Source organism: Macrobrachium rosenbergii, chromosome 19 (assembly GCF_040412425.1).
Source record: "Macrobrachium rosenbergii isolate ZJJX-2024 chromosome 19, ASM4041242v1, whole genome shotgun sequence".
NCBI classification, from domain to species: domain Eukaryota; kingdom Metazoa; phylum Arthropoda; class Malacostraca; order Decapoda; family Palaemonidae; genus Macrobrachium; species Macrobrachium rosenbergii.
In genome coordinates this window covers 1851164-1864971 of record NC_089759.1, presented here as the reverse complement: position 1 = coordinate 1864971, position 13808 = coordinate 1851164, and the positions used below count along the sequence as shown (strand labels likewise).

The 13808-nt window shown below is 42.7% G+C and overlaps 1 protein-coding gene across 1 annotated transcript in view; it reads right to left on the bottom strand.

Annotated features, from left to right (window-relative positions):
• Positions 1-13808, bottom strand: part of LOC136848546 (uncharacterized) — a 401222-nt gene that overhangs the window by 245011 nt on the left and 142403 nt on the right. The window contains exon 7 of the mRNA XM_067120822.1: positions 12667-12798. Within this exon, the coding sequence (XP_066976923.1) occupies positions 12667-12798 (132 nt within the window). The remainder of the gene's footprint in view (positions 1-12666; positions 12799-13808) is intronic.

Genomic DNA, 13808 nt, shown 5'->3' with positions numbered 1-13808 from the left:
GGACCGTTCAACAGGCTCGGTTGAGGGGGCGCCTAGCCGTGGGCAAACCCCACCGACCTCCCTTGGACTACCAGTATGCCTTCTCCCTGGTGCAAGTTCCTCATTGGGCGGGTTGGTATCGTTCTCGGCTAGCACTCTGCTGGGCCTGTGTTCGATTCTCTGACCAGCCGATGAAGCATTAGAGAAATTTATTTTTGGTGATAGAAATCCATTTCTCGTTATCATGTGGTTCGGATTCCACAATACGCTGTAGGTCCCGTTGCTAGGTACCCAATTGGTTCTTAGCCACGTTAAATAAATCTAATCCTTCAGGCCAGCCCTAGGAGAGCTGTTAATCAGCTCAGTGGTCTGGTTAAACTTAGGTATACTTAACTTTCTCCCTGGTGCAAGGGAGCCTGGCAAGTGACCTTGGTCTAGGGGTGCTGGCAGGACAAGTAGACACCTCCTCCACTAATACTTCACTAACACTTGCACTTTTAACACTGGCTTGATCCATAAGCACTTTAACCGACGCACTTACCTGTTCCGTGGTTGAAACAATGAGCCCAAACCTCATATCAACACGGGCTTCTAGGTTAGCAATGGTATTGAGCTCGGAAGCATGGGGGCCGAGTGAAGGAGTAGGTTTCATGGGTAGAGGACTGGTTAAAGGGGAAACAGGAGTAGGAGAGGGACACAGAACAGGTAAATCGGTATTTGCCGATTTAGAAGAACATTCTACATTATCTACATTCCTAGCCTTGGCTCTAAGAGCCGCTTTCCTCTTCCTGTCTCGTTTTAACTTATCTAAGTGAGATTTTAAAGTTTTCCACCTACCTTGATCCCAGTCCCTACATTCGATACATGTCAAATCAACAGAGCAAGTTTGTCCCCTACAATTAGTGTAGATTGTGTGGGATCCATAAGACACTTTTGTAAGTCTAGTTTTGAAGCCTTTACTGCAAAACTGGATACTAGAAGAGCTAGTGTCAGACAGCGTCGTGGCAAGTCAAAATCGGGAAATAATTTCACTAGTACCGAAACTAATGAATCCAGGGCTATTTGAAAATAGCTTAAATGCTACCAAAAGTTTGGAATGCATCATGGAGAACAAAAGCAACCATCTGGCGACTAATTTCACAACAAGAGCTGCTGTGACAACTGAACTACAATTGTTAAGCGACAGAAATGAACTGACGCTATACAGCAGGTTGTACCTTCCTCCCCCGACAGAGGGCAGGACCTAGTCACCTACACTAAAACAATCGAATGCTACTGCGAATTTCAAATTTTTAGCTGCCGCACGAGTTAGAAATATAGGCTATGTAATTATTTGGTAAGTTACATGTATAAAAATTATTCTTTTGTATGCCATTCCCTGAAACAGAGCTATATAGCAGTAGGGCAATTAATGGTTTCCTTTCATTTACATTTGTATCATACCATTTCAAAGCATGTGATATTATAGGCAAACTTTCTATATATTCATCTAGAAACTGATTGGCAAATCTGTTCGTTACTGTTACCCATGACTTCTTCATCAAAAAACCTCTAAAAAAAACTCCACTTGGTTTCCCTAATCCTGAACAATACATTTCACACCTTTGCGTGCACGAAAAGTAAAGGGATTCCTCTCATCAGTTACTGTCCAGTAGTCATTTGGCAGTGCGATGCTCGATTCTAAATTTGGGTTTTCTTCAGAATCAGATAAATCTTATTCAGTCTGTGTTTGAGGCTTCTGAGCTGCTACTCTGAGTCTTCACTCACACTTAAAGGAATGTATTTTTCTTATCATTCTTTAAAATAGTGATTATATTAATTTGTTTTAATAAGAATTTTTACATTGTTGCGCTACCCTTACCACGAATTATAGTAGCAAGTATTGCATCACTCATCTAGCCTACATGTGGTGTTTCTCCTACACAAAGACACAATTTTGCTTCTTTTTTTAAGTTTTAACTGGGTATCACACTTATATATTTAAAGTACACAGGATGTTTTATGACTGTTACTATTACATTTCATTAAACTAATTAATTTTCCAATTCATCTCAATGTTTTGTAAATTGCACCACATTTACATCTACGTTTCATATGATTCGATGGTAAGCCAGCGGTAACTGCGCTCAGAATAAAATCTGTTTAACCTTATTTCTGTTGACTATGATGAATATCGCACCATAGTAACTCTGAACAGTATTGGAAATTACTCTGTTGTTACTGATCTCCATTTTTATCTCAACCAATTTCCATTTCATCATAACGTTACAGAACGTTTTTACGATGTTAGCATATCACGTGTGGAGCACATGTATTTGATGTTGACGTTTTCGCATCTACTAGTTATTTTTTTTTTAGTTTATTCTGAACATGCATTTGATGTTGACATTTTCGCATCTACTAGTTTCTTTTTTTAGTTTATTCTGATAATGGTAATTAACTAACAGTTTTCTACAGGAAATATTATAATATTTTATCCCTTTTCCTTTATGAATTCATCAAAACTATAGGTGAACTTTCTCGCTGCCTTTCCTGTTACCCAAACATTAAGCAAGATGAATCTTCTTTTGAACCATCCAGTACTTGCAATGAATTCTTGTTGACAGTCATCACCTGCACGTTCCTTAGGGGTCTGGAACAGACTTCTAGTCTTTGCCTGGATGGTAATAAGGCTTAATGGTATTCATTTTAATTTGGTCTTCTATCCACACCATTGATATACTGTTCCACTTCACGGATTGGCCCTTGCCTTTGCTCCGTAATTACAGTAGTGTTCATTGAAGCATATCTTTAACAGCTTCAAGCATACATTCTCATTCAAAGAAATGTTGACTGTTAAATGTGGAATTTCTAGGTTACGTGCTAGTGTCCTTATTCTTTTTCCTCTTTCATACTGATTAATCACATTCAGAGTTGATATCCTTTCTCACCTTTTGGCTGGCTTAATTGCCGATGGTGAAAGTGTCCATTTTGTCAAAATGCTGCAGCTTATTAAAAGCTTTTCAAACAGTAAATGAAGCGCAAATGACAGCTATTGTTAGAGAAAGAGAGAGAAATGAAAGCAGATGTGTTTTCGTTCATGCTTGTTAGGTAGACCAAAAACTATCAAACATTTTTGATCGTACACTACTAGAGAATGCAGCTGGTGCACAAGCAAATGTTAGTGTGCGTCAGAGAACTCTGGTGTAAATATTTTAGGTGGACGAACACCAAACTGTTAGTCAATCCTTCCAACCTAGCCAAACACTCTTAACTTGTTCAATTTTATGATCATATATCATGTTGGATATATCTTTGAGTGCGAGGCCTGCTTTTTTGCCAATAATCTTCCAACCAAATACTGAGCATTTTTTCCATCTCGGCAATTGGGCCTTCACGTTTCTTTGTGGTAATTGTCGACTTCATAGGAGCTGAAGATTTCAGTGATTCTTTGATGTGCTCCTTATCTTTAAGTATTGTTGACGTATATTGTGTATATTGTTCTAGAGAGAGAGAGAGAGAGAGAGAGAGAGAGAGAGAGAGAGAGAGAGAGAGAGAAAACTATCAACCATTTTCGATCGTACACTGCTACAGAATGCTAGGCACAATCAAAATGTTTCTACAAAATGTTGAGTTTAAGGTAAGGTGAGTCTGGATAATTGAGGGACTACTTATACAGTATTAAATCCGGAAGGTCAAGGGTAATTTAATGCTATCTACTCTTTGAGTACTCAGTATACAGTGCTATACATTGCCAAATGATGATCTTATTACAAGCATTGTTGACTTATACAATGATATACTGACTCAGATTTAGAATATATCCATAATAATAATGTTACTACTAATAAAATCTATTTTGTTAAAATATAAAAAATAACAAATTTTAAAATTAATTTGTATTTTTTCAAGGTATACAAGCCAGAGCCTTTTTATGCAGAAGTATCCTTCACTACAAGCTGGATTTAGTCCCTGAAACCAATTGGTTATGAAAACTTGGTAACAAGGTAGTTAATTGCGGAGATGGAGGGTGGGTGAGGTAGTGTCCCTCGCTCCACACTGTCACACTCACTTTTCCTTCAGCTGAAGGGACTCAGTGGGGCAATCAAGGTGGGATTAAAGTGTACAAAAAGCTCTGGTTTGTATACCTATGAACACTCTCTCTCTCTTTCGTGCAGATCTGACCAGATAACAGTACTTAATGGTATTGCCTGCATCTAAGACACAAACAAAAGATTTGGTATTACATTTAGTTGTTGTGCACAATTATTTTATTACAAAATAATAACCCTTAATAAAATTTGATTTATATAATTGTGTTCATCAGTAAACATATTGCATTACCTGTTTACCCAAGGTTTCAACCAGTGATATATCTTCTTAAGTTGATTTATGATGTGTTTTGGGCAAGCAAGGATTCATAAATTTTTTTTATGCCATACCACAAAAATAGCAATTAAGAATAACTAAATGAGACAGAAAGAGAGAGACAAGTAAACACACAGCAAGTGCATACTGGAGTTTCTTTATCTCAACATGATGCATATGTGTATACAGTATATACTGTACACACATACTGGAGTATGTATACACATGCAAGCATGCAGACAAGAGATACTGATGGGCAAGAAAAATTCTGATTCAATACGCCTGGGCAGTTTATAACGACACGTCACTTCATAATTTGTTAAAGGTTTTTCAGTTCTTTGGTATTTCAACTTCAGAGAAGCTTATTTAATATAAAAAAATCTATTTTCAAAATTAAACACTAATAAATTCATTGTCACCATTGGAGTTATCCATCAGAAGCAGGGAGATGGGAGTAAGAAGGGGACACACACACACACAAACAACCAATGAGAGAATAAAACTTCTATGATGTAATCATGACATATCTTCCTAAACCACAATGATATAATGGCCACTCAAAATGTGATAAACATATGAAGGTGATGCTAAAAGCCAATAACAGTCATGAAAGTTCCCATGTAGACAAGGGCCCTTCCAGCTATCCCTACTCAGGCCCCCACCCCTACAGTACTTACCCCAGCCTACCAACCCAACCCCTTTTTTAAGGTGCTGGTGACTGTAAATATGTAAATAGCATTATCACCGCCTCTTTCTGGCTGCGCAGCACTGCCAACCACATGGACAGTTTTTTCATTTTTATTTATCTTATATTTCTGTATACTGCATATTGTTGTACTGCAGACTCTCTAAATAATGTCTGGCTGGAATGAATTTTGATGAACAAGGGATTACTTTTTAAAATTTTACATTTGGTCCTGTGGAAATTCAAAACATTGCCTTTCATATGGGAGGCTTATTCTTTAGATGGGAGACCAGTCCCCACAACTGACTGGAGTTGGGAAGCACCACAGAATTGCCATGCTCCCAGTTGCCTTGCAAGAAAAGGATTTAATATTCCTAACACCTCCTACTGGACTGTTGAAGCTTTTGATTTCACAGTCCTGTAACCTCCTACCAGTCTGGTGAAGCTGCCTACCTGTTAGGAAATCTTGAAGTAATCCTAAAACATATTCACCCACTCCAAGATTCTTAAGTTTATGAGTGCCTTGTGGTGTTCTAAACTGAAAGCAGAGCTAAAATCTATTTGAATTACTCTGCACTCAAACCCCTTGTCAAAATTCTCTTGCAAATGGCACACTAAGTCTAAAAGAGCATCGCAGCTACCTAACTGCTTCCTAAATGCATACATACTGACTACCAGCAAACAATCCTTGCAGGTGTCCAAGGACGTGTGGGTGACAGCCTCAGATATAATGAGGTAATCTGACTACATCAGATACTTGGTTTTTCAGGTAATGAGGGCTCATTACCTGAAAAAACAAGTTCTTCAAAAGAGTGAGGAATAAACACACACCCCTTGCTTTGTGAGCTCTGAAGCAGGAAGGGAAGTCAACCTCCTCCTCATAGGAGGTATAAGCCCATTGATTACTTCATAAAGCCAGAAAGAAGCGGTGTTCCTAGGCACCTCACAACTGTGCTCACCTGCACTAATGAAGAGCCTTCTTAAATCACAGTTTTTTAAAGTATATTATACTTTTCCTAACTATGCAAACCTGAGGTCCTTTACATTAGGAATTACTTAGAGCACAGCTGGAAATAGCTGTTGAACTTTCAAACAAGGTGGTTAGGCAGTTAACTGCCATCCGTTAGGTGGGAGTCCTGCCTGCCCGGACGTAACCATTCCAATTTGCCTTTCGGCCCAGGTGTCAGATTGAGGGGTGGCATGAGGTGGGCATGAAAATGTAATGTAAAGGACCTCAATTGTGATTTCTTCCCATACGATATACAAACCATCGATCCTTTACACTAGGAAGACTCACTGGTTGGAGGGAGGAATCTGAGTGAGTCTCATGAACTGACTGGAGTTCGCCACACCTGGGATTCTCTTCCTGGTCGACAGAGCGAAGAAGAGAAACCTGCCTCTAACAAACTGATCGGGGTGTGGTAACACATGATCAATTGTCAGACTTCTGGGCCTTTTTGTACGAGAGAGGTAAATGTAACCTCACACAAAAAAGAGCTAAGATGAACCTGAAAGGTCGGAGACAGTACGGCAAATACAAGCATTAGGTCTGTCTTATTGTCAGGATCTCCTTCCTCCCCTTGCTAGAGGAAGGAGCAGGTTTGCTTCTGTAATCCTGGAAGGGAAAAACAGAATGGAAGCTCAAAGTATAGGCTTACCTGCATCGACTGCCAGATCCAGCATGTAATGGCCTGTCCACTCTCTGTCCGAGGGAAGAGACGAAGGATGAGGGGGAAGAAAAAGGAGAGGCCAGTAACTCTTGCATTCATTCTCACATCCACAACTGCACATCTTTGGCGAGATGTAACCCTGTCTTGTTAGAGGAGCCAGGTAAGCTACACAACTTGTTGAGAAGCCACCACAAGTCCCAAGGAAAAAGTGTCCAAGGACTTGTGGGCAATGTCCCGAAGGTAGAACGAGGTGAAAGTGGTCTGTCGAGACCACACCCCCGCTTTCAATACCTGAGAAACCGACAGGTTCTTCTGGAATGCCGGGGTTGTACCAGTGCCCCTGACTTTGTGAGGTCTCGGTCGGTGTCGTCTTCGCCAGCAGCAGAGTATGCGCTCCTGATCATATCACAAAACCAGAAAGAAATTGTGTTCTTGGACACTTCTTTCTTGGACAAGACAGTGCTAACGAAGAGTCATCAACACTCAGGCCGGAGATGATGAGTCCTCTTCAGATAGCAGCACTCTAACAGGACAAAGTGGCATCTCGTCTGGGTCACTATCTGCAAAGTCCTCTAGGGAGGGGATCATGAAGGACTCGAACCTAGCATCAGGGACCGATGGGTTATAAGTCTCTGCTACGAAATCCAGGATGAAATGGAGCATAAGCAGGAAGATGGTCTTGAGGGTCAGATCCTTGTCTGGTGACTTTTGTAAAGGCTTGTGCGGTGCACGAGTCAAAGCAGAGGACCTGAGGTCCCTAGACGGGCAAGGCCTTTCGAAGCGTCTCATCAGTAGCGAAATCTCAAATGAAGACGAGATGTCTACTCCTTTCAGCCGCAAGACTAGATCGAGTGCAGCCCGATAGCCTTTTACAGCTGAAATGGAGAGAAGCTTCTCTTGGCGAAGGAAGATGAGGAAGTCCACAACCTGCTGAATAGACGCTCTGACCAGAGAGAGACCCTGTCCATGAAGACTGCCCACTTTCCCTGGTATACCTCTGCCTGTTGCTGCGTGGCGAGAAAACCCTCTCCCTCACAAGAGATGCTGGATACCCGACAGCCGTGAAGACACAGACTGTACTGCCTGGTGGTACCGTTCTACGCGGGGTTGACACAGCAGGTTGGGCCAGGAAGGAATCTCTCTCAGTGTCTCAGTGAGCAGAGCTAGCAGATCAGGATACCAAAAAGCCTGTGGCCATTTGGGAGCCACAAGAATCATCCTGAGATTCGGGGTGATCAACAGCTGGCTGATCATCCTGTAAATCAGACAAAACAGAGGGAGGGCGTAGACGTCGAGGTTGTCCCACAGGTGTTAAAAGGCATCCTCTGCAGTGGCCCATGGGTCTGGCATGACTGAACAGAAGACCTGAAGTTTTCTGTTGTGCTGGGTGGCAAACAGATCTATGACTGGACGCCCCACACATCAAACAATCTCTCCGTGATGTCCAAGTGAAGGGAACACTCGGTCCCTACCACTTGATTCTGGCGGCTGAGTTTGTGAGCCAGAGCCCACTAGTGCACCTGCCGTCAACTGGTGAAGCGGAAGGGATACAAGGGCCCCCCTGCTTGTTGACATATGCAACTACCGTGGTGTTGTCACTCATCAAAACCATGGTGTGTCCCATCATTCGATCTTGAAACTCTTGGAGGGCCAGGAAGGCCGCCTTGATGTGAAGCTTGTTGTCTCGGCGCCACACTCCTGAAGTCAGCAACTGCTCCAGGTGTGTGCCCCATCCCTTGGTCGATGCATCCAGGAACAGAAGCATGTCAGGAGAGGGAGTGTGCAGGGATACTCCTATTACGAGGTTCCTGTTGTCTAGCCACCAGTCAAGATCCTCTCTCACTTCCTCTGCGAGAGGAATGAGAAAGGATTGAGGGTCTCGAGACTGGGACCAGTGCTCCTCCAGTCTCCAATGAAGGGAACGAAGGTGAAGACACCCATGAGGGACCAGCTTCTCCAACATTGACAGGTGACCGATGTCGACTTGCCATTGTCGAGCTGGCTGTTCCCGTCGAGACAGGAACAGGTGTGCTGCCTTCCTGAACCTGCCGATACGAGTCCATGGGAAAGACTCTTGCTGTTACCATATCCATCAGCATGCCCAGGTACTTTATCCTCTGCTTGGGGGTGAGATCAGACTCCTCGAGATTTACCACAATCCCTAGATTGCGGTAAAACTCGAGGAGTTGATTCCTGTCCTGAAGCAACTTCAAGCGGGAGCTCGCCAGGACAAGCCAATAGTCGAGATACCTCAACAGACGTATCCCATGCAAATGGGCCCAAGCTGACACCAGGGTGAACACTCAAGTGAACACCTGAGGAGCGGTCGAGAGCCCACTGCTTCCCCTGTGGAGGGGGTGGCAGCCCTTAGAAGTCCCAGGGCAGAACTTCTTAGGGTGGGGAGAGACAGCCTTCTTCTTCTTTGGCTGATGAGCCTCGGAAGATGAAGGGAAGGAGGTAGCAGACGTCGACAACAAAGATACAGACAATGAAGACGATGACAACGACACCTTACAAGACCTCTTCTTCGCCTTCTTCTTCATTATCTTCTTCAGGATGGTGGTCAAATCCCCCATCCAAGAGGGAGCAGCAGACATCACAGGAGCGGCTGGGCAACCAGGGCAACAGGAGTGGCAAGAGCGGCCCAGGCAGCAGGAACATCAGTGATGGGAGTGGTGACAGCAATGGTCAGGACAGCCAGGGCAGGTGGAACAGCAACAGCAGCCCAGACATCAGAGACCACAGGAGCAGCAGGAGCCGGAACCATCATATAGGGCATGGTGGAGGTTGCTATCATAGATGGTATGGCCTGGGATGGTGGAGCCATGGCAAAACCTGGAGGCAGGGGCACCGTATGCTCGAGCAACAGGACAGCTGTCCCTTGGGGTTCGATGTGGGTGAAGGCAGTGACCAGCATCTTGGCAAACACTGTCATGGTTGCCGTCGATGTTGTAGCGGTAGCAGCAGCATGGGCCACCACTGGGATGTTTGCCAGGTGGGGTAGGAGGCCCTGCAGGGACGGAGAGCCCAGGAGACCAAGCTAGAAGAAGGAATAGTCGGGTTAGAAGAGGGAAACTATTCTCGGTCCGAGGGAAAAATTTCCCACCCGGAGCGAGGAGAGGCCCCAGAGAGGAGGTCATCCTGATTGTCTGCTCCTCCCCGTTGTTCCACGCTCAATGAAGCAAGCGAGGAAGACATGGGAGAGTTCTCTCCTGGAGGAGAGAGAGCCAGAAGGGGAAGCTTGGCAGAAGAAAGAAACGAGGAAGAAGGGTTAGCCACCAAAGGTATAGTCGGGGGCGTATAAACCTCAGACGACACCTCGGCAGCCCTCCTCCAATACAGTTTCCTCCCTTCAAACTTCTCCCACTGCTCAGCTAACCAGGAACAACACTCAGTACAAGTTGAGTCTCTAGAACACACATGCCCCCTGCATGATGAGCAGAGGGCATGTGGATCAACATCAACATAGGAGCAGAAGCTCATCTCTTACCGCCAACCCCAGGACACAAGCTGGGAGCAAGCGGCCTTGTGCACAGGCTTGTCTGATTCATAGGTTTGCATATCTTATAAAACACAAACACAACAAAGAGGGAAAGATCCCACCGGGAAAAAACAGCTCAACAGACGTCAGGGCAGAGAGCAAAGGAACATACGTCTGCATCACACAATGGCTGAATGCAAATTGGAATGTTTATGTCTGGGCGGGTGGGACTCCCGCCTAACGGATGGTAGTTAACCGCCTGACCACCTTGTCTGAAAGTTCAACAGCTGTTTCCAGCCACACTGTAAGTAATTCCTAATGTAAAGGACTGATGTTTTGTATATCATGTAGGAACAATTCTGGGTGCCGAGAGCAGGTTCTTTTCAGAATGTACCTAATAGTATGTATCAGGCACAGCAGCACCTCATTCAGTCCACCTCCAATGAAATCTCAGATGGAGAGAACTGAGAAGCTTTCAAATATCCTGTCTGAAACAGACAGATCCTGAGTTTTTTGCCACAAACTTATGAAAAAGATCCCCACCCTTCCAAGTTCTGAACAAGAAAAGACAGGCCAGGCCATATAACTTCCCCGCACTTTTTGCTGAGGCCAAGGCTACAAGAGAAACATAGTTTTAAGCATTATGTCTCTGTTTGTATCAAGAGACAAGCTTGAAGCATACGCTGGTAAGGCTCTACAAAACCATGGACATGTCCCACTCAGGGAGCCAGTTTCCGAGGAGATCAAGACTGTTCCAAAGTTTTCATTAGCACTGACAGATCCATCAAAGTGGAGAGGTCTAACCCCTTCAGCTTGAAACTCTGCAAAAAGGATGAGCGATGGCCCTTTCCTGCAGATTGACAGGAGCTTGCCTCTGCAAAGGTGGATGAGGAAGCCTGCAATTCACTGAACAGATGCTCCGATATGACAGACACCTCTTTTACAACACCTATCACAGAAGACAACCCACTTTCCTTGGTACATCTTCACTGAGGAATGTCACAGGTACCCAGACATCTCCAATCCCTCTGTCTGCTATAGCGACATTGTTCCCTAGCAGACAGCTTTCTCTCATAGACATTGTAGTAACACAAAGCTCCTATATGGACAGGGAATAGACATACCCTCTCTCATGGTCAAGGAATGTGTAACAGTTAACATTGCTAGCCTAGCTTCTTTATCCTCTGTTTGACATTTTAACAACAGAAACCCAAAGAAACTGAATGTCTTGTTGCATTTTAGTTTGAATTGTAGACAAGAAAGAATACTTGAGATTACAAACAAAAACCAAGGGATGTCGGAAGAGGGGTAGGAGGGTCAGGTATACACACCGGTGTGTAGGGTTGCTCGAAAGCCCCATCAGAAACACTTCTTGACTATCTAAGCCTAGTCCCACCTGTTCCACATGGGACAAACCTCTTTCACCAAATATTTCTTGTTCCTATCTATTTTTCTCTTACGCCTGTGCTTAATATACTGTATGTTTTCATATCATTAATAGACCAACTGCTACACTCAGCCAGCAATTTTCCCATTCACATACTTTACACATACATGTCAGGCATTTCATGTGACCATCATACCAAGTCCAAGACAAACAGCTCCCACACTGATCATTACTGCAATATCTGCCTTACTAAAGGACAAGACTCAGTAGACAAAACAAAGACACCAAAATTCAGGCACTGCAAACTAAAATGTCATGATCATTGGAGAATACTGTAAAAAACGAAAAGGATGCTTTGGGATAGCCACTGGGTGTGCCATATCATATGAATTTCTGTGCTGTTAAGAAAGAATTAAAGGAATGTCCCATACCTTACAAGCTTACCATTAATATAAGTGGACAACACTTATGTAATATTCAAAAGAAAAGAACAAGCTAAACAATTTCTCATTACAGTACGTCAGTTCTCTATGACCCAAAACAACACTGACAAGAGAAAACAATATCTACCTTTCATAGAAATAATATTAGAATGAGAACAGAATTACATCACCACCACAGTAAAATGAAAGAAAACTTAGAAAAAGTAGTAAGACTGTTTCTCCTGTTGTACATATTACAAAACATTTTATATTAATTTCAAAAAGTTTCACTAAGCTTGTTAGACATCCTACAAGTTCTAGTTGAGAATTACTGTACTTATTCTCCCAGAGAGACCAGACTTGGCACACAACCTCTATGACGTAGGTCATAGGAGTGGGGATGAATAACTGAATTCTTATGAAGTTAAACTAATACAAGAAAAAAATCATCCAAGAGCAAATAAATCATGCTCCTCTTGTACACTGTAAATCTAAGCTATCCTGCTTTTTTTTCTAATATTATAACATGCATCTTTTCTCATAAATACAGCATTCAGGTATTCTATACATATTTTGCATTTTTTATGGAGTGAAGTGACCCCCCATGATTAAAGTGCAACTTTGGTTCCTAACCTCTATATTCTACCTACCCATGCAAGAAATGGTTTTAGAAAGAACACAACATAAAAACTCACAGCCCTTGCTGCTATTCGATCCCAGTCAAGCTGCTTTTCTCCTCTGTCTGGTATGACTTTCATTGGGGGCATTTTCTCCAAGTCCTTAATGACTTTTTTAAGCCTTGTAATATCATCCTCTAGGCTTTTGACCTGAAATAAATGAATCAATGTAACTTCAATTTTCAAAGAACACAAAACATTGGCACTACCAAGGGGTAGTAAAGGCCAGCCACAAGAGACAGATATGGAGGTCAGGGGATACAAAGGAAGGGGTAAGACGTAGGGCTTTCCTCTGCAACCTGGTAAATTATGATGAAAGCAAAAAGTAGAAGTAGGAGTCTTCTCAATCAGTATAGAAAGTGAGTGCCATTATAACATACATAATGAGTAGGCCTTGGTTTGGACGAACCGCTAATGATATGAAAATGAAGCAAGAGTGCCTGATTCCAGTACCACCCAACACTGACCCGTCCCAGGTTTTTGTTGAACATTATTCTAGTCTCTGCAACAGCAACAACAACAATTGGGATGAGTTCACCGTATCATTCTCGACAACAAAGAAGAAATGAGAAAAAAAGAATAAATTGTTACCCACAAAGAAGAGTTATGTTTATATGATCACATGCTTCTAAGAGAATACATTTGCTATATGTCTTCAAATTGTATTGCTTGAGAAGTGCCAGTGTCCATCTCTTCAGGTATGGTTGGCGTTGTGCATATTATAATGGCATTCGCTTTCTATACTGATTGAGAAAAGACTCCTACGTCTACTTTTTGCTGTCATCATAATTTATCAGGTTGCAGAGTAAAGCCCTATGCCCTACCCCTTCCTTTGTATCCCCTGACCTCCATATCTGTCTCTTGTGGTTGGGCTTTACTACCCCTCTTGTGATTTCATCACTTTTGCCTGTGATGAAGATTTGCATTTAACCTAATGAGCTTTTGCTTCTAGGCCTATTTATTAGTTAAAAGTTAACTCAGATATAATATGCATTACCAGTGGTATGTACCAAAACTGAGACAGGGATAGAAAGCCTACCTAGTAAAATCTAATAAAAATACATCTTGCAATATACACGATGTTTGTGATGAAATCATGTTTTTGGACGAAATTTTAATGATGGCATGATACACAAGTATATACGCAAATTACGGTTCTT